The sequence below is a fragment of the Balaenoptera ricei genome, chromosome 13, assembly GCF_028023285.1.
Source record: "Balaenoptera ricei isolate mBalRic1 chromosome 13, mBalRic1.hap2, whole genome shotgun sequence".
Classification (NCBI taxonomy): Eukaryota; Metazoa; Chordata; class Mammalia; order Artiodactyla; family Balaenopteridae; genus Balaenoptera; species Balaenoptera ricei.
In genome coordinates, this window is record NC_082651.1 from 87981165 (window position 1) to 88007618 (window position 26454).

Genomic DNA, 26454 nt, shown 5'->3' on the forward strand with positions numbered 1-26454 from the left:
GTCAATCTCCAAGTTTTTCCAATCAAGGGCCGGGTCCACCTAGCTTTCCGCTCTTCCATTGGCCTGTGTGCGGGGAAGGTGGAGGAAAAGGGTAAACCGAGCTCGCGCGAGAGCAGCGCTGGGCCTTCAGTGCGCAGGTGCGAAGGGTCTGGCTGGGGCCCGGGCCGGGGGCGGGCTAGAAAACGCGTCGTTTGATTTTGGACAGTGACGGAGTTATCTGGGTTCAACCGCTGGGCGGAAGGAGTTTGTCAGGGCCCCGGCCAAGAACGAGGCCCGCCAGATTCCCAATGGTGTCCATGACTTTCAAGCGGAGCCGCAGCGACCGGTTCTACAGCACCCGGTGCTGCGGCTGTTGCCATGTCCGCACCGGGACAATCATCCTGGGGACCTGGTACATGGTAAGGGCTGGCGAGGCGGGAGAGTAGGGGCGCTGGGGGGAATGCGCCAGTAGCGGGAAGGGGGGGGTGGTCCGAAAGGGAGGATCCACTGGGAAGGGGTGGGGCGGGAAGGCGTGGGGGACCTTCTTTTTAGGGGCCTCTAACTTTGAGGGGGCTGACTTGTGTCCCGGAATCGGAATGGTGGTGGGTGGGAATAGGGAGATGGTTTTTGGGCGAGAGTAAGAGGAGGAAAACGAGACTGGGAAAAGCAGAGGCGCTGCAGGGGGGCGTGGGGGGTGGGCGGCGGGATGAGGGTGCTAGGTTTTGGTTTGGGGAGTTATGGAAATGACCAGGTTTCGGCATCTTTTTGAGTGCTTCCGTGATCTGAAAGAACTCTCCCTTCCCCCAGTGCTTTGTGGATTTTTTTTTTTTTTCCCCAGCGAAACAAGTAGGAATGCACCTTGATAGATGCAGCCTAGTTTTAACATTACTTCTTGCTTGAAGGGAAGGCGCCATATCCATTTTTAACGCAGTTGTCTGTGGTTCCTGGACCTTATTTGTTACAGTGTGTTTGTGATGTAGGCAGAAAGGCCTCTGATGTGAGTCTGGAAGTACGCTTGGAGGTAATACCATTTGCCAGGATTTACATACACTCGATTTGCCTTTTCCTAATGCAGTAGATCCCCTCACTCCCCCATCCCGTGCTCATGAGACGCTTTTCATAACAGACCTATTCCGCTTTTTGAGACCTTTGTTGAGGACTTACTCCATTTTGGTCATATATGCTAGCATTCCCTGGGGGCCAAGATCTATGTAATTCTATGTCATGACCAAGTTTACAGTATTATTGATTGGTGGTTCACTAGTAATACCTTTGTGATTTCTTACCACCATCTCCAGTATCCATATACATTGAATCTAACTTGTGACTTGTAAATATGTGCTTCTGTTTAAGTAGTTTTAGGTTATGATGACTTTACAGAAGTTTTGACAAAGTTCTCATATTGTCGACTTGGTCATGTTCGCTAATGACTTTGTGATTTTTTAAATTTTTGTTTTTGGTTTGGGAGGTTGTGGCATTAGTGATACTGCAGTTTCTGATAACATCTGTGAACTGCGAAAAAGGAAAAGCTTTATCACAGATGTATCTTTTTGCCTTTCTCTGTTCTCATTTCTTCCCACCCCAGAGGTTTGATCGAAATCATCACCATTTGGCAAACACCAGATGAGAATCATCTTCAGTTAGGCAGATACAGTTTCATGCCCCACCCCCAGAGGACTACTGGAACTCCACTTTATTCCTAATTGCCATGTTGTTACTTACAGTCTTGCTTCATTAATGTACATTAAAAACAACAAAACTTGAATGTGTAGGCTTATTGGGTTGTTTCTAAGCTTATTTTAATATTTCCATTGTTTTTATATTCAGAAACATCATCTTATTGCTATAATTATATCACATTTCCCCACGAAGACCACCCCCCCTTTGTATTTTAACTGATTTGTAAAACTGGACGTTGATCAGTTCAGGACAACAGCAGCATTGTATTTCTAACTTTTTATTTCTTCATTTTGCTAAGGGTCTGGGTCTTCAATTTCTTTGTTTGTCCTTAGCTCTGCCTTCCCTAACTGAATAATTCAAATCTTCAGGGTCCTCAGGCCTCTTAGTCAAACCTGCTTCCCTCATCCCTAGAAGATGACCTTCCCTCCTACTTAATTGAGAAAGAGCTCAGCAGCCTGGGACTCAACCTGCAAACTTACTCTTCCTGTTTCTTCTCATATCCTTCCCTCCATTCACAGAACAAAGGATTTCTAACTCCTCAAGAAGAAAATAAACACCATCTCTGTTTCAACCATCTGAATGTAATTGGCTGTATTTCTTTCCAAGGCAGATTTTTTTTTGATGCTATGGGCTCAGCTCATAAAAATTAAGGGAATAGCAAGGAAAAGTAGGAGTTATAAACCATGGAACTCAAAATGCAGAGAGAAGAACTTTAGTAAGGGCATTTATTCTCCCAAAATAGGGAACAGGGAGTTGTAAATCTGTTCCCACTGGAAGGACTTGATGTGAAAACATTTTGCATGGCATCCTTTTTGCGTGCTTTAGTTTTATAAAAAGATGCCGTAGCTGTTCTTTCTTTGCATGGATTACTCTGGTTAGTAGAATATTATAAGCTGCTTACATCAGTTAATCTGTTTTAAGAGATATATTGATTATCTACAATGTAAATGGCTGTGGTGCACATACAGAAAGAATAAATCACAGAGACGTGTTATTCGTCTTTTGTGTTCCTATTAGCTGCCACACAGAGGCTCTCAAGTGTTTCTTGTCTTGGCCATGGCATCTGCCATTAAGATACTGATGGTATTGCAAAGAACTTTGGAGCAAAGATACAAAAGTGAAACTTAATGGTACAGTGTCAAGGGAGAAGGAGAAGGTGATCAGTAATATCAGATTCAAATTACGTTAAGAACTGGAAAAGGCCATTGGTTTTGTGGATTACAGTATTGTAATTGTATTGGTGACTTTAAAAAGTGTGGGGGCTTCCCTGGTGGCGCAGTGGTTAGGAGTCCGCCTGCCAGTGCAGAGGACACGGGTTCGTGCCCCTTTCCGGAAGGATCCCACATGTCGCGGGGCGGCTGGGCCCGTGAGCCACAACTGCTGAGCCTGCGCGTCTGGAGCCTGTGCTCCGCAACGGGATAGGCCGCGACAGTGAGAGGCCCGCGCACCGCGATGAAGAGTGGCCCCCGCTCGCCGCAACTGGAGAAAGCCCTTGCACAGAAACGAAGACCCAACACAGCCATAAATAAATAAATAAATGTATTAAAAAAAAAAAAAAGTGTGGCTTCAGGATCCTGGCACTATAAAGACACAATATCTGTCTAGTTGGGGAGACATGTAACATTCAGAAAACAAGATCACCAAGACACAAGCAAAGAGGAGTTGTCTGAACAGTGCATTTTTTTGCCAGAAGCTTCTTTACTAAGAGAAATAATATGGGAGTGGGTGAACTGGAATGTCACTTCCCTCTGCAAGTACCTTGTCAGGATACTCTTCCTCCGCTGTTCCAGGTGGGAGAATATGATTCTCTTTAGATTGCCCTGTGCTGTTTGGAACCTAGGGGTGCAGTCCTCCCTCCTGCTGGGTGCAGACACTGTAGCAACGACTTTGTATCTGATACAGTGTCATTGCCTTCTAGAACTGCCTCTACTGGTCTCATGTTAGGCGATTGCACACTGTAGAGTAAAGGATTAATTGTATGGTATTAAATAGTGCAGTAGGACACAGAGAAGCCAGAGCCAGTTGAAAGAAGCATGCCTGGCTTAATACCTGGTTTAAGTAATATGAAATTTCAGAATGAGCTCCAGTTTAAACTCTGACGTTGATAAGTTGTTTTTTCTATCATTTATTGAAAAATTTGAAGCCACGTGATTTTAAACAGTTTCTTATGTGGTATAAGTTCAGATGCTTATTGAACGATTGAAAACGAGCTTAAAAGTCTGCTGCAGGGGTGTCCTCTTTCATGGTTAATGGTGTACTACAAGAAGACATTTTGAGCATTTGTTATAATTTTAGGTCTTGGAAAGATTTAATATATGGCTAATTTTTCATGAGTGTCTTCACCATAAACAGTCTAAAAGTTAGGTAGCTGGGGTAGAAGTGAAGACAGGCTCCCTCAAGCTGTGTTCCTTTCCAGTCCTCACCCCAGACACCTTTAAATAAGTATAGCTTGTGTATATTTCAAAGTTAGTATCTTTCCTCAAATACCTTTTTTTTTTTTGCCTCAGTGCCTTTGAATATGCTATTCCTGCTCTCCAAAATGCTCTCCCCCAAGTCACTTTTTAAAAACTTTATTGAGAAAAATCTCAAATACACAAAAATAATGAAATAGTATAAAAACCTTTCATTTACTTATCATACAGCTTCAACCATTAACAACCATTTTGCCGTATCCAGTTATTTATTATTTTTTTTAATTGGGGTATAGTTGTTTTACAATGTTGTGTTAGTTTCTACTGTACAGTGGAGTTCCCTGTGCTATACAGCAGGTTCTTATTAGTTATCTATTTTATACATTATTAGTGTATACATGTCAATCCCAATCTCCCGATTCATCCCACCCCCAGCCCCCCACTTTCTCCCCTTGGTGTCCATATATTTGTTTTCTACACCTGTGTCTCCATTTCTGCCTTGTAGACCGGTTCATCTGTGCCATTTTTCTAGATTCCACATATATGCGTTAACATATGATATTTGTTTTTCTCTTTCTGACTTACTTCACTCTGTATGACAGTCTCTAGGTCCATCCCTATCTCCACAAATGACCCAATTTCAGTCCTTTTTATGGCTGAGTAATATTCTATTGTGTATATGAACCACATCTTCTTTATCCATTTGTCTGTCGATGGGCATTTAGGTTGCTTCCGTGACCTGGCTATTGTAAATAGTGCTGCAGTGAACATTGGGGTGCATGTGTCTTTTTGAATTATGGTTTTCTCAGGGTATATGCCCAGTAGTGGGATTGCTGGGTCATCTGGTAATTATATTTTTAGTTTTTTGAGGAACCTCCATACTGTTCTCCATAGTGGCTGTATCAATTTACATTCCCACCAACAGTGCAAGAGGGTTCCCTTTTCTCTACACCCTCTCCAGCTTTTGTTGTTTGTAGATTTTCTGATGATGCCCATTCTAACCAGTGTGAGGTGAATACCTCATTGTAGTTTTGATTGCATTTCTCTAATAATTAGTGATGTTGAGCATTTTTTCATGTGTCTCTTGGCCATCTGTATGTCTTCTTTGGAGAAATGTCTGTTTAGGTCTTCTGCTCATTTTTGGATTGGGTTGTTTGTTTCTTTTGATATTTAGCTGCATGAGCTGTTTATATATTTTGGAGATTAATCCTTTGTTGATTCGTTTGCAAATATTTTCTCCCATTCTGAGGGTTGTCTTTTCGTCTTGTTTTTAGTTTCCTTTGCTCTGCAAAACCTTTTAAGTTTCATTAGGTCCCATTTGTTTGTTTTTATTTCCATTACTTTAGGAGGTGGGTCAGAAAAGATCTTGCTGTGATTTATGTCAAAGAGTGTTCTTCCTACGTTTTCCTCTATGCAGTTAGATTTTTAATAGTTCAGTTGTTTTTTTTTTTTAATAAATGGCTGGTTCTTTTTTTTTTTTTTTTTTTTATGGCTGTGTTGGGTCTTCGTTTCTGTGCGAGGGCTTTCTCTAGTTGCGGCGAGCGGGGGCCACTCTTCATCGCGGTGCGCGGGCCTCTCACTATCGCGGCCTCTCTTGTTGCGGAGCAGAGGCTCCAGACGCTCAGGCTCAGTAGTTGTGGCTCATGGGCCTAGTTGCTCCGTGGCATGTGGGATCTTCCCAGACCAGGGCTCAAACCCGTGTCCCCTGCATTGGCAGTGAGATTCTCAACCACTGCGCCACCAGGGAAGCCCTCAGTTGTTTTGTTGATGAAGCTTCCTCGACTCCCAGCCAGAGGGATCTGGTTTCCTCACTGTGTACCTGGAAAAGTTACTGCATACCTCTTGTATGTACTTATTAAGTAGTACTAATTACACTTTAGTATGATTATCTTTTTAAAAATTTTTACCCCCTACAACAAGATGTCCTCCTTGAGGGAGGAAGATGATATGCCTTTCTCTATAAACTGTGTGTTTAATAGTAACTTATTAGAGCATTTGAAGTACTTATTAGACATTTATTAAATGAATTATCTCCTCCAAAAATAGTAGGAATAACTCATTTGTAACTGCACATAATGGTAAACAACAACCGTATACATACATTTAACTATATATACATTTAACAACATTTTTAAAGATAGTCCATTTTGGTCTCTATCTGATGACGGCTCTCTGACTTGCTTGAGACCCTTATCAGGTTGCCCTAAAACACTGTTCTAATTATAGTCTTAGCAGATATTGGGTTGTGGCAAAATAGGCTGTGGGAAAACTAAATAATAATGATTAAAAAATAAAACAGAAACAAAACCGGTCCTCAAGGGTCTTCTGGGATGGGTGTGGCCTTGAAATGAGAAGCAAAGAGGAATTACTCTCCCCAGGCTGAGTGTGTCCAAGGATCTGATACTATTCCTTTGAAATAAGTGAAATCTAACACATCTGGTCTTCGTTGCTGTTTGTTTACTTATATAAAGTGTGCACTAGGTTTATAACACAAACCACATTGTTTATCTCACTAAATATAATACCGCTCCTACATTGGTGTGTCCATTGCCCATGCTGTTGACATATTTGCTGCATTCTATACCTCTCCATATTACTAGGTTTAGAAGTTGATCATTATTTTAATTACATTTTTACTAATTTTCTTTCGTGAATGCAGTAAAAGGGAAAAATGAATCAGGAATAAATATTCTGGAATTGTTTGTATATAGTTGCTCTCTTCATAGAAATTTTATATTACAAAACTATAAAGTTTTATGTGTGTTTTAAAAAACGCTACATGGAACTTAGTAGAAATATCAACTGTAATCAAAAGTAAGTAGGATAGGGCCTATATATGAGCACAGGATAGGTGCTCAGTGATGTATCTTTTAAGATCACAAGGATGGGTTTTCCAGATTAGTACTTTAAAATGTTAAGTTGGGGTGCTATTGAAATATAATTAATTCAATGAAGATTTGAAAAATTGAGCGTTTAATGAAATAGTGCTGAATTTATTTTACCATTTCTTGGTCCTTTTGATTAGACTTATATTTATTTTGTTTAATATTCAGGGGTATGACTCACAGTGAAAAGAAATTTGAAGTGTCACTAATACTAGAAGATAATAATGGGTGAGTCTGTGACTTACCCATGGAAGAGAAGAAAAGAGATTTTTATAAATCCTACATGTGATACAAATATTTAAGAAGGGAAAATTAAACTCCTAAATATTTTTGTTGTGTCATTTCCTTCACTTAGTAATTGAGTTTGCACGTTTTTCTTGACATGAAAGTGTTTTTCTGTACAGTGCAGAGCTTTTAAACTATGACCGTATTGTGCTTAGCAAAGAAGAGTTTGGTGAATTGATTTCGAACTCATTTCCATACACAGAATATACAGTGTTTTAGTAGATATATCTGATTGTTCAATAATTAATTCACGTGATTGTATTAACTCATACTCATACACCACATATACTGTCCAAAACCCATTGCAATAAAAATGGGCAATAAAAAAAAAATCAGCCTTCAACTGGGGAGTCACCTTGCAAATATGACTGTCCCTTGTAAGACCTTTTAAGCATTGAAGGATAAAATACCTTGCTTTTGAGCAGTGCAAGGAAAAAGGCATGTTACTGAACCTATTTATTTAGAGGGTAAAGTATAAACATTTTATAGCCTTAAATAATGGTTTATTTTGGAAGGATCTCAAAACAAGGGTTGCTTAGGAATGGTTATAAGTAATCCTATAGTGGTAAGCAGAGGATGCCTTAAAAAGAACCAGATTTGTATCCTAGCTCTTCAGCTCAGTGAACTTAACACAAGTTATTTCACTTTGCTGAACCTTAGTTTACCCATCTGCAAATGGGCGTAAGTAATATTTCACGAGATTTTTGTGAGGAATAAGTGAAGTAATATATGTGAATTTACTTATAGTATATAGTAAGAAGCATCAGTTGATTCTGAATTAGGTATTGTGACATTGTTTATCTTATTTAAAGATAAAACTTGGGCTGCATGTCTTATAGAATGTGAAGTGCCTTCAGCTGATAAGCTGTGTTATCATTCAGGGTGGACAGGAGAGAGCTACATAATAGAGATTGTTTAAAACACTGTTGGTAAAGCTCCGATATCCCTTGAAAGTATCAAATGTTCACAAAGCGAAGGAAGACAGATTCTGTGAACTTTAGATAGGGAAGCCTACTCCAATCCTCAAATCATTAGGGTTGTTTTGATCACTTAAAGGAAGTGGTGCCTCCTGGGATAACTGTGCAGTTCACTAACAACTAGAGGCCTAGAGAATTTCCTTTTTGAATTGGAGTTACACCCTGGTAGACTAAGAAAATTCACCAGATACCAGTGATGGGATTTCAGCAAGATGTTTGACAAAGTCTCAAGATGTTTCTCTGGACTAAAGACTTTTATTCAAAGGTTGCTGGCTAATGGGAAGAGAACAGCCTCTGTCTGGCGGCTTTGTCATCAGCCCTGTTCTTTTGCTTATGACTTAGATGGAGATTCTCATTACATGATGATCATATTTTCAAATGCAGGAGGCTGAGAGAGAGTAAGTCTATCCGCAGGGTGTCAGAATCTAGATGGAGAAAATCTTGATAGGCAAGAATGTTAATAAGATGAAATTTGATTGCAAATATATATAAGGGCTTACGCTTGGGCCTCTGAATCCAACTCTACAGGTAGATATAGGTGGTAGCTTAGCAGGATCAAATGTGAAAAAGAACTGGGAGTTTTAGGGAGTCACTCATGTGACATTCAAAAGATTCATGCAGCCAGTGCCCTTTCAGGCTGCGTTAACTGAAATTTGTTAGCCTAGGATATGGGAACTGAGATCCCGATGTGTTGTGATCAGGCTGATCTTCTCTCATTTTAATAGTATGTTGAACAAACTGGAACGTGTGTATGGAGGGGAGCAAAGAGGAACTAGTGAGCTAGCTGGAAAATATGCTGGTTAGAAAACTGGTTTAAGTACTTGAGTGTTTATTCTAGAAAAGACAATAGTTGGAGGCATATGTTGGCTGCCCTTAGGTGTCAGAGGAGCACTTATTCAGAAGGGGTAGCAAATTATCTCAAACTGTAGAATTAAGACCAATAGGTGAAAATAAAGTGGCACAGTCAAAATCTTTTTAAGCATTTGAGTGTAGCTCAAGAGTTTATAGTTCCCTATCGCTGGACAGGAGATAACTGTGGAGGGGCTTTAGGCTTATCTGATGGATCATTACATACTTAGCCCATGGAAATTATATTTATCTGATCGATTAGCTTCTTCAAGTCTGGAAATTCTGAGACTGGGATATGAATAAATATGTGATTCAAATGAACAATTTGTGATGATCTCTCATTTTTCATTATTGTGCCTTCTTATTCTGTTATATTGACACAGGATCAGTCAAACATCTTTTCTCTGAAATGATTAAGTTTGTACTTTCACTTTATGAAATATTTACTTTAAAGTATTCTTAAAACGGTATTGTGTATTTTGTCTCACAGGTAGTCCCCTTTTTGTGTCTCTGTTACTTCAGGGAAAACAATGTTAAATAGGGGAAGACATCTGAAGATTGTGCTGAGGACTGCTCACTCCCTGGTTAGTAGTATAATTGATAAACTGTTATCTTTCACAGGTGGTCAACCTGTTGATGGCAATTTTGCTGACTGTGGAAGTAACACATCCAAACTCAATGCCAGCTGTCAACATTCAGTATGAAGTCATTGGCAATTACTATTCATCCGAGAGAATGGCTGGTATGTTTTTAGTTGAAAATATCTCCTGCTAATTACACACATACAGAGTTACTTAGAGGAGGATTGATTAAATTATGTTTGTTATACTTGCCGAGGCACAAAATGTTTTTGTAGGTTTTTCAAAAATTATAATTGAGCATTATAATTGAGAATTATAATTGAGCATTTGTAGCCAGAAAATGTAATAGACTGCTGGAAGATTTTTGAGAAATGTGTATTGTATACATTGGGGTACTGTAGAGAGAGGAGGGGAGAAGGAATTACAAGAAAGACTGAACCTTTGAGGGTCAGCTGACAAGTTGTAGTAGAGGATGGATTTGCTCATGGAGCAAAAATCTTACAGTAAAATATAAAATGTGAATTATTTGAATATTTGGTGGTATCTTTTGCCCAGGGTCTCAATTCTTAATATATTTTTATTGTTTAGGCGGAGATTTGACATTGGCGTTAAAAATAGAGTACTCCTAGAACATTCATGGAATGAATGTTCATGGAAATTACCTTTTTAAACCTATTTATTCCCTGATAGCAGTATTTTTCATTATTTATCTTTCTCTAAAATACAGGTTTAATTTTATATTAAAATTATGTTAAACATTTAATATTTGAACAGAAAATTATGCTTCAGACTTCTTAGTGTGAACAATTTCTTCTTCAGAAAAATTTCACTTCAGAAAAATGTTCCCAGTTCACATGTGTGTTGTATTTATATTGTAGGATCTTTTTAGATTAGCTTTTATCATAAAGTTCTGTACTTCTGTACATTGTGATCTTCTCTGATCCATTAATGAAGTTTTTTTAAAAAAAATTTGGTCATTAATTCAAATGATTCATTGTCCTCAGGGCTAACCTATTTTAGGAGCCAAGTAGAGTTTTCTGGCCATCTGTTATACATTGTAGTGTGATAACACTAACAATTGTTCATACTGTGTTTTTAAAGTGGTTTTTTTAAAAAAATGAGTTTCCTGGTTGTATTTCCAAATACAGTATAATCCTTTAATTTTGTTGTCAAATTGATAGCAGAAATACCAAGAACATACAGAAACATACTTTCTGGCATTTGATTTTTTTTCTTCTGAGTAATCTGTTTTTATTTAGAAGCCCAGAATAGAACAATAAATAAAACTTTAGCTTCCAGTGACGATTTTTTGGCATTTATAAAATTTTACTTTAGGCTGTAAAATTTTACTGAACCTGCTAATGTCAGCGTTTTCCCTTGTCATGTGTGTTTCTCTTAAAATTGAGGTGTAGAAAAAGACTTACGGTTATTGAGATTCTCGTAGGTCTGTACAACTGACTCTTTTGTTAGAGCTGCAGGGAAGAAGTCACAGATTCATTGCATGTTGCGTGAGTGTTGTCGCTGCTATAGAGAAAATCAGGTCTATTTATTGTCATATTTTTGTTGATTATATTCTACTGAAGCCCTGTTATTGAGCGAATATTAAAAAAAAATACATAGTTCTTGGTCATACAGTAGTTGGTGTTTCTGTGGAAGGTAAAATTTTACTTTCCCACAGACCCAGTATTGCAAAGGTAAGTTAACTTCTAATCATTGGCCTCATAACTGATTTTTTTAAATGAGGTTTGTGATTAGTTATTTTTAATCAGCCAAATAGGATGTGACACTCAGTTTATAGGAAATACTTCTGCAGCATATGCAAGCTGTTTTTCAAATATGAATTTATCCTTATTTATACTCACTTTGGAGATGGGTGAACACTTGTGGCCTCCCAAGGAGGTGCTGAATGTAGTGGTGGGTGGGAACCTGAGGTTCTTCTCTGGCATCTAGCCTCTCATATTTTGTTTGACTTATTGATTCACACATACTGGAGTGTCCCTTGTTCCAGGCATGAAATGTGTTTCCCACCCACCACCCCATCTCTCCTCTGTTTTGCTATTTGTTGCTCCAGCGGAAGACCTTGAACTTCACTTTAATTATTCCAATACTTTAAGAAGTCAAAATCAACTCCTAGTCTCCCAGTAACAGATTTTTGAAAGCTGATTGTTTGAATGATAAATTTTGCTTTCAAGTTTGTTTATATTTGAATTCTTCCCTTTGAGTGCAATTTTGCGTTCTGCAGTCCTTAACATTTAGCTATCCTACATCCTCTAGGAAAATTTAAAGAGGGCTATTCTTACTTAGTTTAGTGCCAGATATTGATGCTGTTTGCATTGCCAAGTGACAAGATGATACATAACATTTATCCAGTAGTGTGAACATTCAGCAGTTAGTCTAATCATTCATCATTGTTAGTGCCTTTCAGGTTCTCAAGTAGCCAGAGTCAGAGAATCAGCTTTAGATTTGTGCTGAGAAACTCATCAAGTCCAGTGTGGGTGCTTTTTTGGTTTATTTTTGTTTTGTTTGAGATTACACGAGTGCTTTGTGAGAAAATTTAGTGAACATGGATTAATGTAGAGAAAGGCAGCAATCTGAGGAAGGGTTGAGGAACAAAGAGGAAAATAGACCAGGATGTAGCAGAGAAGCCATGGTTGAAGGGATGCGGAGCGGGAATTTTAGGTGTTGAAATGGGGGTGGGGGATTAAGGGAGAACCTTGAATTTCAGGCTGTGTATTTTATCTAAGGCAGTTGGGGGCATCTGTATAACTCTATGTTTAATACATCTGTCTCTTAAGCAAATACCAGCCTTTTGCTCCAGTCGAACCCTGCTTATCTCACAAGACCCAAATTGTACCATTTCTTCCATATTTTTTCCCTGATTCTACAGGCAAAACTAATCATTTCTGCTTCTGTTGTAGCACTTGCCACACTGAATTATAATTATCTATTTCATATCTTCAGAAGTTAGACTCTGGGCAGAGATCTATCGCTGGCAGAGTACCTGCTTCATGTGCCATCCTAAATAAGTGGCAGTGAGTTGTGGCCGTTTAACAAACAAGAAAAAGGCATGGATTTCTCAAACTTCATTACTTAATAACATTATTTTGTCATAAAGAGTTTTATTCTTTCTGTTATGTAGGTAGATTAATTAGATTCTTGCTTTTGTTTACTTAGATAATGCCTGTGTTCTTTTTGCCGTCTCTGTTCTTATGTTTATCATCAGTTCAATGCTGGTATATGGAGCAATTTCTGTAAGTATTCTATGATTTTAACTTCTGGAGTTCTGAGTTTTACTGAATGGTACCCAGTCATTGCATATACGTGACGTGATGTTGTGGTTGCTGTTTCTTTCCTTCAGTATCAAGTGGGTTGGCTGATTCCGTTCTTCTGCTACCGGCTTTTTGACTTCGTTCTCAGCTGCCTGGTTGCTATCAGTTCTCTCACTTACTTGCCAAGAATCAAAGAGTATCTGGATCAGTTAGTAAGTGTGTATGCTAATTAAACTTCTTTTTCATTCATTGAAATTCAGAGTCAGCTTTTGGGCACTATTTTTATTTTAACCTCCCCCGTTTATTTTTTAAAATGTTTTAAAGCAATTATCATTACTACTCTTAATGACCATGTTGAAACCGAAAAGATGAAAATAGAATATCTTCTTGCCGTACCACGTGGATAATCCAATATTAAAAGTCCCTAAAGATGGATATCATAGAACTTCAGGAGTAGTTCAGCTTTTGTTTGGGGTATATGAAAAATACAATAATTCGACTGTATTTGGCACTCATTGGAGTTGTAGCTTTCTGTCTTTGCAAGCATCTGTAGCAAATATTTGAGTGCCTTCTATAGCCTTCACTCTGTTCTAGGCAAACTGTTAGTGAATGGTATAAATAGAAACATAACTTCCTTCTCTTCAAGGAGCAAACCTCCTTCTCTTCAAGGAGCAAACCATGTATTTGGGGAGTCAAGACATGAAGATCTCATTTGTGATAATAAGCTAGGGCTGTCCCATGACAGCAGTAAATGAGCATAAGTTAATGCCATGGGACGGAGGGGCAGGGAACACTGTGGGCTGAAGTAAGGTCTGGATGGAGGTGTAGGATCCAGATAAATGGAAGTTTATTTCAAAAATGCTGTCTTTTGGGAATTTTCTCGAAACCCACTTCAGATAGTCCATTTTGCATACCACAAATGTATTATTATTCATTCATTCAAAAAACGTTTGTTGATGGCTTCCTCTGTGCAAGGCACTCTGCTCAGTCCTAGGGCTACATCAGTTAAAACTTACTTTCTAGTGAAAGAATTGGGAAGTTGACGATTATTGAATTAAAATTGTGATAAAGACGGTGAAGGAAAAGTGTCGGTTGCTTTGTGAGTGGGTATCACACGGATACCACACCTGGGCTGGGGAGTGAGCTTTGAATTGCACTCAAGAGTCTGAGTAGGACTTCAGATAGGAAAAGTACAGAAGAAAGTTCCAGGTAAAAGAGACACCTTGATGCAGGAAGGAACGTGGCGTCGTCAGGGAACTCAGCGGTGACCGCCGTGGCCCGGCGGGCGTGGCGGGAGCAGCGTGTGACGGGGCTGGAGAGAGGTGGCCCGGGGCGGGGCCTGCTGGCCTGGTCAGCCGTGCTCAGCAGCTTCCTGAGCGTAGTTCTCTCTGACCGTGTAGTCCTTGGCTGAAAATTTGCAGGCCTTCTGAATAAAATTTATAGTGTTCCCCCGGGAGCTGGTCCCATTTGGTTTTTGTCCTTTTCTTTATTTATAGATGAAGGCTTAAAGAACAGTTTTGTTCCAAGGAGACACTTCGTAGCTAGGGTTTGGGGTTGGTGTGTGGATACGATTTTCTTCTGGTCCTTGGGATTTTTGTGTGCTTTTTTTATGAAAATGTAAAATTATTTGGGCCTTTGTGTTGATGTTTCCATTAAAAACAGTTACAAGTTTTAAAAGATTAAATGAACTTTATAGAAGAACATCAAAAGGAATTTACTATTCCTTTGGCAGAACCCCAGTGGTTTCTCTGTTCTGTTATTCACTTGGTGTCCCAGACTGGAAGATGCTTTCTCTGTTGGCCAGCTTGTAAATCCTAAATTAGTTTGTAATGCCCTTCTCCCTGAACCTAGCTCATTGCCTTGCACACAGTAAATGCTAAAGAAATATTTGAGTAAATACAGCTGATCTTTCTCAGCAGAACATTTTATGTGTCCAGTAAATAGTATAAGCTTGCCTGGCTTCATAAACCAGGGACGTGCCTTCTTTTGGCCCCTTTCTGATGAGCGTTGAGACTGACAATTGGCTTTTTTTTTTTTGGCCACGCCTTGAGGCTTGTGGGATCTTAGTTCCCCGACCAGGGGTGGAACCCCGGCCACCGCAGTGGAAGTACGGAGTTCTAACCACTGGACCACCAGGGAATTCCTGACACTTGGCTTTTAAAAAATCATTTTCCCCATGTAGGACTGAATAGCCCATGAAACTTAGGTAAATCTCAGCACCTCCTGACTTAGTGACGCAGGGACAAATCTGGGGTCATGTACAGGAGACTGTGCGTTCCCAAAGGCCAGGAAGATGTAAAATAGTGAAGAGTAAAGAGAAAATGAGCTCAGTTTAGACTCTTAGGAGTATTCTGGGTATTCAAACATATATTTTAAGTGATCAGTAGCATGCATTAATGATGATGAGGCTTAGAAAGCACTTTGAGTTAAATTCTGTTTATAAGTTTTTATTAGAATATCAGTTCTGACTTGGGTGCCTTTTGTTTGTATTCTTAAGATGCTTTCTAGTTGATCACAAAGTACAGGTGCCATGGCTGAATTATAAGTGTGTGTGTATATGTTTAATTAATAAACTTTATTTTTTAGAGCAGTTTTAGGTTCATAGCAAAATTGAACAGAAAGTACAGAGTTCCCATATACCCCCTCCTGCCCACCCAACCTCCCTCACAATCCATATTCTGAACCACAGTGGATATTTGTTCCAATTGATGAACCTGCACTGATACATCATTATCACTCAAAGCCTGTGGTTTACATTAGAGGTCACTTTTGGTGTTGTGCATTGTGGGGATTTGGACAAGTGTATAATGACATGTACTCATCATTGTGATACCATAACAGAATAGTTTCCCTTCTCTAAAAATCCTTTCTGCTCTGCCTATTCATCCCCCACCCCCCTTTTTTTTTTATAGCCTGATTTTCCCTATAAAGATGACCTCCTGGCTTTGGACTCCAGCTGCCTCCTGTTCATTGTTCTTGTATTCTTTGCCTTGTTCATCATTTTTAAGGTGAGTTGCTCACTGAATATTTGGGGGGCCATTTGGACTGTGACACGATCCGTCTAAAACCTTCTTGTTGCTGTGTCTCCTTACAGTTCTCCTTATTCTGATGTAGTAGTAGAGACAGCTTCCAGGGTATGTCCTCCCTCTTGTTTCCAGGCAGTGGTTGGAAATGCCAGGATTCTTCCTAAGGAACATCATTGTGTTTTTGGATGTGGTTCATGATTTGGATTGAAAACCTGTTAAAATTCCCAAGGTTCAAAAATAGAATTTCTTCTGCAGCACAATGGTTGTCACACTTGAATTGGAACCCCAAACTCTGGTTTCTCTGTAAAGCAGTGGTAATAAAACCTGTGACATTTAAGTGAGGGCAGGTAGGGAAAGCACCTGGCCTGTGCTAGGTCCAAGTGGATGCCAGTTTCCTTCTCTGTGGAGAAAATGTGGGGAGAGCATTGTAAGTCACTTTAATTTTAGAGCAGGTGGTCTGTTGAGTTTCGAGCATATGTAAATTTTGTTTGTATTCTTTTAGGCTTATCTAATCAACTGTGTTTGGAACTGTTATAAATACATCAACAACAGAAACATGCCAGAGATTGCTGTGTACCCTGCCTTTGAAGCACCTCCACAGGTGAATGATCCTTTACAGTATTAAATCTTCACTAGCCTTTATCAGTTATTCCAAAGAGAAGAACCTGGATCTTGACTTTCTCTTCAGTGTCATAACTGTGGTTTAGGGATAATCCTAAACTTGTGGATAGCTTGTATCTACAAGTTTCAGCCTTTCCCACTTGGAATCCTGGGTACATGGGCTAGAGGCACCCTGCACTGCTCATCTCATTCTGTTTGGCCGATAGGTTTGATTCGTAATCGGTCTCCAAGTGTTACATTTTGAGGGGGAGGTCAGACAGGGACCAGCAGTGTGAGCGATGCCAGGCTCTTGGCTTCTGGAACTTCTAAGGATAGGGTACCATCAGCTGAAGCTTGTGTTGCTTTCCAAAAACATCCATATGATCCAAAGGGGAAGCTGCTTTTCCTGTGGGGAGATGAATGCAGTGGATTCCATGAGTCTGTTGGGAGGCCTACCCCTCAGGCCCTCTAGTTGCTGCTGTACTGTTTTCCCAGGTTTCCAGCATGTAGAGTATATGTGACCCATGTAGGGCCAGCCTGTCACATTGGAGTCACTTAAATTAAAAATGCCACTCTTCTACATAGATGTGCCCTTTACCTTAGAGCAGAGGACACAAGTGCTTGATCCTTTGCCTACAGATTCTGATGAAATACAGCCTCATAATGGAGCATTCCTTTAGCATGGTTCAGCGGTACCCTTCACCGAGATCCTAAGTTCCTGAGGTGTACTTGGCACTGCTGCTTTATCAGTCACAGTGGAGCGAGGGGAAGGTGGCGGCACATACCGCTTGTCAAGGTGGCCTGGTGGCCTCAGGGTCAGTTCAGAGGCAAAATTTTGTCTGCCCTCCCTCCTTCCATCATCCATCTCTAGTGATCTTGGATCAGACATCTCACCTGTGTGTAAAAGCTCCAGGTTATTAGTCATCTCTACTCTCAGGAGCTATAGTTGACCTTCGGACAACATGGGTTTGAACTGCGAGGGTCCACTAATATGTAGATGTTTTTCAGTAGTAAATACTACAGTACTTTACAGTCTGCGTTGAATCTGCAGATGTGGAACTGCAGATACGGAGGGCCAACTATAAGTTATATGTGGATTTTCAGCTGTGCAGAGTGTCGGCGCCCCTAATGCCCACATTGCTCAAGGGTCAGGTGTACTCAAGGGTGAAGTGTACTTAGCTAATGGTTTCTTCAGCTCGTCCGTAGGTTTATATACCCCTATTAAAGGTATTAATTCTGAAAGCTGAATTATTCAGATAGAATTTTAAAGGAGAATTAAGTCTAATATAATTTTTTGTCTCTCTTCAGTATGTTTTGCCAACCTATGAAATGGCAGTGAAGATGCCCGAGAAGGAACCACCACCTCCTTACATACCTGCCTGAAGAAATTCTGCCTTTGTCAATAAACCCTATACCAGCTTTTTGTCTTGTTTATTTTACAAAATGCTGCAACACAGGGCTCTTCAAACTTGTTGGATATAAAGTACATTTTCCTTTGTTTAAACACTAACAAGCTTTTTGGATAGCTATTAAAAGTCAGATTTTGTTGTTAAGTGTATTACATTTTAGTAGTTTTTGAAGACAATCTAGGTTAAGCAAGAGCAAAGTGCCATTGTTTGCCTTTGATTGGGGGGTGGGTGGGAAGTGGGCATTCTCTACACATATTCTTTTTTAACTGCACTTTCTTTATATAATAGTTTGCATTTTGGTTATTTGCTGCCCTGGATACTTCCAGGAAGAATGAATTAAATATTCAGGGTGAGCGAGTTCGGTATAAGATCTGAAGTTTTCAGCTCTGAAAACAGAAAAAATATATAACATTTTAACTTGACTGTGGAAGATGATGGTTGCATGTTTCTAATTTTGTATGTGTTTCCATCTTTGTGATAAGATGCTTTAATAAATCTCTTAAATAATTATTGGTTTTTTTTTTAAATCTGTTATCCTTTTTTGGTAGGTGAAACCCAACATTTTCTATTGCAATAAACTCAGACTGCCAGGGTTTTTTAATACTTTGGGAATAGCCATAGCCAAGCTCGGTGGACCCAGCTGGGCACTGTTCCTGTTCCTGGGGTGGATATGTGGACCATCACAGCTTCTGATCACTACTTCATTCGAAGCAGGTTTGTCTTCTGGGAGAGGACACAGGCCTTAGACTTTTAACTGGAGAACAGTCATAATATATTAATCCCAATTATTTCCACCAAGGAAGGGGAAAATATTGTTAAGGTTTCATTTTCCATCAGAGGGAAATCTGTTGTCACATAACAGTTAAATATCCTAGTAAATATACCCAAACTGTTTGCCTTTAAAAGTTAATTCTTTTCGTTCTGCTAGTGCTAGAGAAAAACTAGTTTACTTAGTATATTTGATTCTGAAATTCAGATAGAGGTAACACTGAAAGATAAATGTTTAGCCCTGTTTTTTAAAATAAGAAGCAACTTCACTGTGAGTAGCTCATACATTTCACCATTCTGACTCCTAAGTTTGATACTCTCTTTGCGTTCCCACAGAAATGTCTCATGAGATGCTGATGCCCTCCTAAATCACACAGTTCTGTTATCCTTTCTAACTTCATTTTTTTTTTAATCATCCAGTGTTACCAACTACCTAACCTTCAAAGTCACTCTTCTCTTGGCCTTCAAAATATTGTATTGAGGTTTGCCTATCTTTTTAATTATTCAGTTTCCTTCTCTAGCTTTCTCACCCACATCTACACTTGTCCATGCCACTCTGTATTGTGGTTTTGGCCATCTTGCTTCACTTTCTCAACTTTTACTTACACTGTGTAGCTGCAAAAGCTCTGTAAAGTTCCAAGTGTTTCTGAGATCTGTCAACTCAAGGAGCCCATGAGGCCCTTGTTCCCAAAATTGAGCTCACCAGAATATACATTCTCTCTGGCGTCCTCTATTAGGTTCAATACCCAATTCTCACTTCTATTTAATCTTGAGCAAAAGTTTAATGCAATTCAGTAAGTTTTGAGCATGTACTTTGTTCCAGGTGCAAGAAATGTAGGGATGGGCAAAATGTAAAAAAAAAAAAATTCCCTGGTCTTATTTTAGTGGGGAGAGGCAGATGATTTAAAATAACCTGTATAGTAAGTTAGTGATAGAGCTATGGAGACAAAAAAGAAACAAGGAAAGGGGGGCAGAGGGTGCAGTTTTAAACGGTGTCAGGAGAGGCCACACTTTGAAGATGACATGTGAGTAAGACCTGGAGAATGAGGAAGGAAGAATATTCCCGGCCAAGGGACCTGCAGGAGCAACGCCAGGTATGTTCAAAAAATAGCTTGGTGAGTGGAGAGGGAGGAGAGTGGGGAATGATGGGAGACAGTTCAGAGAGGTTTTGAATTGGCCATTGTGGGTCATTGTGATGACTGTCTTTTTATTTATTTTTGGCTGTGTTGGGTCTTTGTTGCTGTGCGCGGGCTTTCTCTAGTTGCCGCGAGCGGGGGCTACCCTTCGTTGCGGTGCCCGGGCTTCTCATTGCGGTGGCTTCTCTTGTTGCAGAGCATGGGCTCTAGGTGCGTGGGCTTCAGTAGTTGTGTGCAAGCTCAGTAGTTGTGGCTCGCGGGCTCTAGAGTGCAGGCTCAGGAGCTGTGATGCACGGGTTTAGTTGCTCCGCGGCATGTGGGATCTTCCCGGACCAGGGATGGAACCCGTGTCCCCTGCATTGGCAGGTGGATTTTTAACCACTGCGCCACCAGGGAAGTCCCTGATGACTGTCTTTTAGTGGACAGGAAGCTACGGGTTTCAAACAGATGAGAGTCCTGAAATGAATTACACAGCTTCTCGGAGTCTTTCTCTCATCTGGAAAAGGACTCATAGCTCACAGAGTTGTAAATAAATGCTGTAATTCATGCACCTACCCTAGTACAGTGCCTAGTACATAACCGAAAATCAGTAGCTGCTGTAAGACAGACTGTATAGGGAGTTGCTGAGAAATCAGACGATGGATTCAGACACACTTGGTTTTAAACCCCAGTTTTGCCACTGATTTACCACGTAAGTGTGGCCAAGTTACTTAACTTCTGTGAGCTTTAATTTGTACAATAACTTCCTAAGATGAAGCCAGTGTGTACGGTGTTTAGCACAAGGGCAGACTTGTAGTAAGTACTCAGAAGAATACATTTTTATATACTGAAATATTTTAAAAATACTACTTAAAAGAAGATTTTACTAAATGGTAAATTCTGTAAATTGGTCATTCCTCTGATCATTTGACAAATGGACTTTCAATGAATTGGCTTTGGAGAATGATTTGGTGAATTGGGCTGCTTCCTTTCCTCTCCTCCAGCACCTACCTCCATTATAGCTCATGTTATGTTGTATCTGTGTCCCTGTTAGTGGACAACTTGGAAATAAGGGCCTCTTTTTTTTTTCCATCCGCAGCATTTAGTTCAATGACCTATGCAAACCGGAGGCGTGGGGTCGGGGGTAGTAAATGTTTACTGAATGAAACAATTAGTCACCACAAAATTTTCGCTGCTAATAGATTATTTTCAGTATAAGTTGGGTATCATCTAAATGTGGGGTGCAGCACACCTACATTTAAAGGGTCTTACAATATGAAACCAAGAGACTTTCCATTGTTAAACTGTACATTTTGTTCCTTCTGTTTGATGGTGTACTAATCGCTCTGTTTTCCAGGCTAATTTGTTCAGTCATTGTGGAACTTAGTTTGTTCTAAGTCCGTTTGTTCCAGTGTTCCTTGTAGGCAAATGCTATTTGTGCCATTTTCAGGTCTTCTTTTGCTTTCAGAGAAGGCATATGTTATAAATAAGCCCAAGAGTTGACTGAAAGAAAAAGTTGTGCCTTTGCTTTTCTGAGGTTGCTTTGTTTTTCTAGAAAAGTCATGACTTCAAGTATGAGAAAATAAGAGCAAGGTGAATGTTGCCAAATAACATGAAATTCGGGTACATGAGAGAGGCAGAATGGCACTGGTGGAATGAGCACAAGATCTGGAGACAGAAGATTGAAATTCAGTTCCTAATTTCACCAGGATATTATTCCCTCATCTTGGGAAATTTCACTGGGGTCTGAGCTTCAGTTTCTTCATCTGTAAAATCAAGAAGATTCAAATTCCTGGCCTACAGACTTCTTGGAGTTGTTCTTAGGATCAAGTGAGGGAACAGACGTGGGAGGATTGGCAGCTATAAAGCCCTGTGCAAATATTATCATGAGGGGGTGTGTGAGCAAGAATGGCTAGAGGAAGGTCTGAAAAGGAAGAAGAAAAGTATTTGACCTGGAAACCAGAAAAAGAGTGACTGTTCTCTGGTCTGTTGGAAAGGAGCTTTGTATCTGTCATCATTCAGTTAGGTAGCTGAAAATCTGGACAAGGCATCAGGAAACCTGATTTATATTTCTGGCCCTCCCATCAGTTGAATGACATTAGTAAATAACTCTGCAAACAAGTGGCTGCCAAGATTCCTTCTTCCTCTGACCTTCTGTGACTCTTATTTTTGGTTAAACAGTTAATTATCTTTTAAAGAGAAAAATAATTTAAAAACCTAGGGCTTCCCTGGTGGTGCAGTGGTTAAGAATCCACCTGCCAATGCAGGGGACACGGGCCCGAGCCCTGGTCTGGGAAGATCCCACATGCCGTGGAGCAACTAAGCCCGTGAGCCACAACTACTGAGCCTGCACTCTAGAGCCCACGAGCCACAACTACTGAGCCCGTGTGCCACAACTACTGAAGCCCACGCACCTAGAGCCTGAGCTCCGCAACGGGAGAGGCCACCGCAATGAGAGGCCCACGCACCGCAACGAGGAGTGGCTCCCACTCACCGCAACTGGAGAGAGCCACATGCATCAGCGAAGACCCAATGCAGCCAATAATAAATAAATAAATAAATTTATAAAAACCTACATATATACCCATTTAGCTACCATTTCTGGTGCTTTCATTCCTTTTGTAGATTCACATTTCCATCTGTTAACATTCTTCAGCCAGAGGACGGTTTTGTGTTTTTTTTGAATTTTTGAATTTTATTTTATTTATTTTTTATACAGCAGGTTCTTATTAGCCATCCATTTTATACATATCAGTGTATACATGTCAATCCCAATCTCCCAATTCATCATATCACCACCACCACTGCCACTTTCCCCCCTTGGTGTCCATATGTTTGTTCTCTACATCTGTATCTCTATTTCTGCCCTGCACACCTGTTCATCTGTACCATTTTTCTAGGTTCCACATATATGCGTTAATATATGATATGTGTTTTTCTTTCTGACTTACTTCACTCTGTATGACAGTCTCTAGAGCCATCCACGTCTCTACAAATGACCCAATTTAGTTCCTTTTTGTGGCTGAGTAATATTCCATTGTATATATGTGCCACATCTTCTTTATCCATTCGTCTGTCGATGGGCATTTAGGTTGCTTCCATGACCTGGCTATTGTAAATAGTGCTGCAATGAACATTGTGGTGCATGTGTCTTTTTGAATTATGGTTTTCTCTGGGTACATGCCCAGTAGTGGGATTGCTGGGTCATAGCGTAATTCTATTTTTAGTTTTTTAAGGCAGAGGATGTGTTTAAACATTTTTTTGCAGTGTGGTTCTGCTGCTACTGGATTCTTTTGGCTTTTGCATGTCTGAAAATGTCTTTAATTTACCTTTGTTTTCAAAAGATATTTTCCCAGGATATGGAATTCTAGGTTGTCAGGTTTTTTTTTCATTCAGTACTTTAAAGATGTTGCTGCAGTGTTTTTCTGCACACATTGTTTCCATTGAGAAATTTGCTGTCTTCCTTAATTTTGTTCTTCTGTATGGAAATTCTTTTTGTTTTTTTCTTCCAGGTGATTAAAAGTTTTTCTCTATCACTGGTTTCGAGCAGTTTTTTTTTATGATGTTCCTTGATTGTACATTTTGATTTGTACAGTTTTTACATTATGTACATTTTTTATGTTCTGTGTTTGTGTGTTTCTTGTGGCTGGAGTTCATTGACCTTGGATCTGTGGATTTGTATGTTTCATCAGGTTTGGAAAGTTTTTCAGCCATTATTTCTTCAAATATTTCTTCTTGTCTTCCCCTTCCTCTCCTTTGGGGCTCATGTCTGGCTGGAAAGATAAGAATATACTTCCTACAATTAGGTGATTAGACATAAGCCTTGAGAATTGGACAGATCTGAACAGGTGAAGATGTGGGTAGAAGACTTGGTAACTTTATTTATTTATTAAAATGTTTTGGCTGCGCTAAACAGCTTGTGGGATCTTAGCTCCCTGACCAGGGATTGAACCCAGGCCTTCGGCAGTGAAAGCATGGAGTCCTAACCACTGGACCTCCAGGGAATTCCCATTGGTAAGTTATTTAATATAAAGGGCTCAAGAGAGGAAAGAGGACACCGACTTCATGCCTGTGTGGCTGGGAGAATACCGGTACCACTGGCAGAAATGAGAATAAAGGAGAGGGAGTTCATTAAAGAGGAAGAGGTTGAGTTCACTCTTGTAAATGCTTGAGCTTGGAGTGCTTTTGTGACCTGTGAATAGAGAGTACAACAGGCAGGGTTATTAATGGAGGTCTACTGTCCAGGAGCAGGATTGGGACAAGAGACCCAGATTTTGTAATTACCAGCAGAGGAGTGGTAGCTGAAACCACATCAGATGAAATTCCTGACATAGATGGTACACAAAGGACCAAAGAAGCCCTGGTCATTCAGACTTTCCACTTCCAGCAACTTATTCTAGGGAAAGAACAATAATTCACAACAATTCATAAAAGGAGATACATTGAAGCACCGTTTATAATTTAAAAACAAGTAGAAACTAAATGTCCCACAACGGAGAATTGGTTAAATAAATGGAATATACAATGGAATACAGTATAGCCTTAAAAATGATGTCTTAGAAGAATAATTATAATGGAAAATTGTTCACAATACATTAAGTACAGAAAGCAAATTACAAGACCACAATATACAGTATGATCTCATTTTAAATAAAATAGATGAATATATAAGCAGAGAAAAAGAATACCCTATAGTGTATCTTTGGGGTGGTAGTGTCATGGATATTTTTTTTTTCTTATTTTTGCTTACCTACATTTCCTAGATTCTATACAGTGTTATATTACTTTTACAACAAGGAAAAACACCTATTATAATTTTTTTTAAGTACCTAGAAAAAAGCCTGTGGATTTCCAGACTGTACAGAGTGTGGATGGCAGAAAAGGAAGTGGCGAAGGAAATAGACACTTGGTACTGAATCGAGGTCATACCCCAGCCCGGCAGGAAGGGGCTGAAACTGGAGCATCGGCCAAAGTGGAGCTGTCTGAACTCTCCCAAGAGGCCTTTGCATTTGGTGATCCAAGTCATCAGTGACTGCTCTTGAGAAGTGCGGAGAGAAGCAGGAGGGAGGGCAGTCACTCCCTGGTCCAAGATGTCTCATGACCACAGAGCTGGTCCCTCGGCAAGGCCCATTTGGTGCAGGAACGTGGACCTACCACGCACCCTCCATGCTGGGTGGCTATTTTCTTGCCCCTGCCCCTACAGTGGGTCTCCATCCAGGCTTGTTGCTGAGATCTTTAGAACCACCATATTGCAGACTCCCTCAGTGTGGCAGTTGCCTCCAGAGGTTGTTAAATGCAGATTCCTGGCTGATTCCCAAACCATCTGAATCAGAATATCTGGGGTGAGGACCCAGGACTCTGCCTTTAAAAGTCTCCCGAGTGATTCTTATGCATGGGTTAGGTCGTGTGTTCAACAGGCCTACTTCTCTAGGTTTTCAGCAGAGTCAGGACTGAACCTGAGAATTTCTCTAAATAGCACAACTGGGCATTTTTGTCATAAATCAGTAAGTCCAGAATACGGAGAAAATATCTCTCAGAGTCCAACTGACACCACAGCCTTGCATGCGTCCTGGGAGCCTTTGAAGCTGGGCAGCAGCACAAGACCAGAAGGAAAGGGCTTGGCTCCTGGGAGTGACGACAAGGCTTTCAGTTACTTTCCCAACCGGCCTGGGCGGGAGAGCTGGTGCGGCTCCCTTACTGACCAGTCACCAAGCGGCAAGAACATGGAGACCAATCCATGGAGGCTCTCTCGCTCTGGAGCCAAAGAGCTGTTAGAAAGTGGTTAGATCAGCCCAAGCCAGGGGCCTCTTGATGAGAGACTGATCTGGATTCAGAACCCCAAAGTTCTTACTGAACCATGAGAGGAAACCCCAGGGGGTACCCATCCATCGCATTATAAAAGATGTATAAATACATTGTGCTAGATAGCATTATGGCTTTTAGCAACTTGGCATACCTCTTGTAAAAGGCTTATATTCCCCACCCACTGACATCAGGCTTGCCCATGTGATGGGATTTTGGTTTGGGGTTCATTAACTTGGGGTAACATGTGAGTGGAATTAACAGAAGCCACTTCCTTGCAAAAACGTTAAGATCCGTCGTCTGGTTCTGCCATCTCTCATTCCTTCCCTTTGTCACAAGACCAGCATATTCCAGATTGAGGCTGCCCCTTAAGTCTGTGTGCCAGAATGAAGATGTAGCCATATGAAAGACACATAACAGAGCAAGAAGTAAATCTTTGTTGCTATAAGACCCCGAGATTTTGGAGTCATTAGTTATCAGAGCATAACCTAGCTAGAGCTGAATGATAAAGAAACAGTCTTTTAGAATTGTACAAAATAGCAGTATTGACGAATTTTTAAAGGAAGTTACCCATAATTTATTCACTAGCCGAACCAGTTTAGACCTCTTTATCAAAACCGAAATGGTTTTAATTTCTACATATGCCTACATGCGAATGTGCTGAAACAGACCATTATGCTTCATGTTGCTTCTCCCCCTGCATTTCTTCAGAGAAGGAGCCTGTGGTGGAGGAGCACCAACTCCCCGGCTAGAGGAGGCCAGAGGAAGGGCCTGTCTGCGGGGCCCATGCCCAGCACAGAGCCGGCTCTTGTCAGGCA

The 26454-nt window shown here is 40.3% G+C and overlaps 1 protein-coding gene across 1 annotated transcript; it reads left to right on the forward strand.

Moving 5' to 3' along the window:
* The first annotated feature begins 114 nt into the window (after nucleotides 1-114).
* On the forward strand, nucleotides 115-18461 carry LAPTM4A (lysosomal protein transmembrane 4 alpha). Its single transcript, XM_059942152.1, has 7 exons — nucleotides 115-398; nucleotides 9688-9808; nucleotides 12822-12898; nucleotides 13006-13128; nucleotides 15829-15924; nucleotides 16445-16543; nucleotides 17851-18461. The coding sequence occupies exons 1-7, from the start codon at nucleotides 288-290 to the stop codon at nucleotides 17923-17925; spliced, it is 702 nt and encodes a 233-aa protein (XP_059798135.1). The 5' UTR covers nucleotides 115-287; the 3' UTR covers nucleotides 17926-18461.
* The last annotated feature ends 7993 nt before the right edge of the window (nucleotides 18462-26454 follow it).

Excerpts from the sequence above, each read along its gene's own strand:
- LAPTM4A (XM_059942152.1), top strand. The coding sequence starts at position 288 with ATGGTGTCCATGACTTTCAAGCGGAGCCGCAGCGACCGGTTCTACAGC. Across the intron at positions 9,809-12,821 it reads TTCATCCGAGAGAATGGCTG|ATAATGCCTGTGTTCTTTTT; the intron begins GTATGTTTTTAG and ends TTGTTTACTTAG. Across the intron at positions 12,899-13,005 it reads TGGTATATGGAGCAATTTCT|TATCAAGTGGGTTGGCTGAT; the intron begins GTAAGTATTCTA and ends TCTTTCCTTCAG.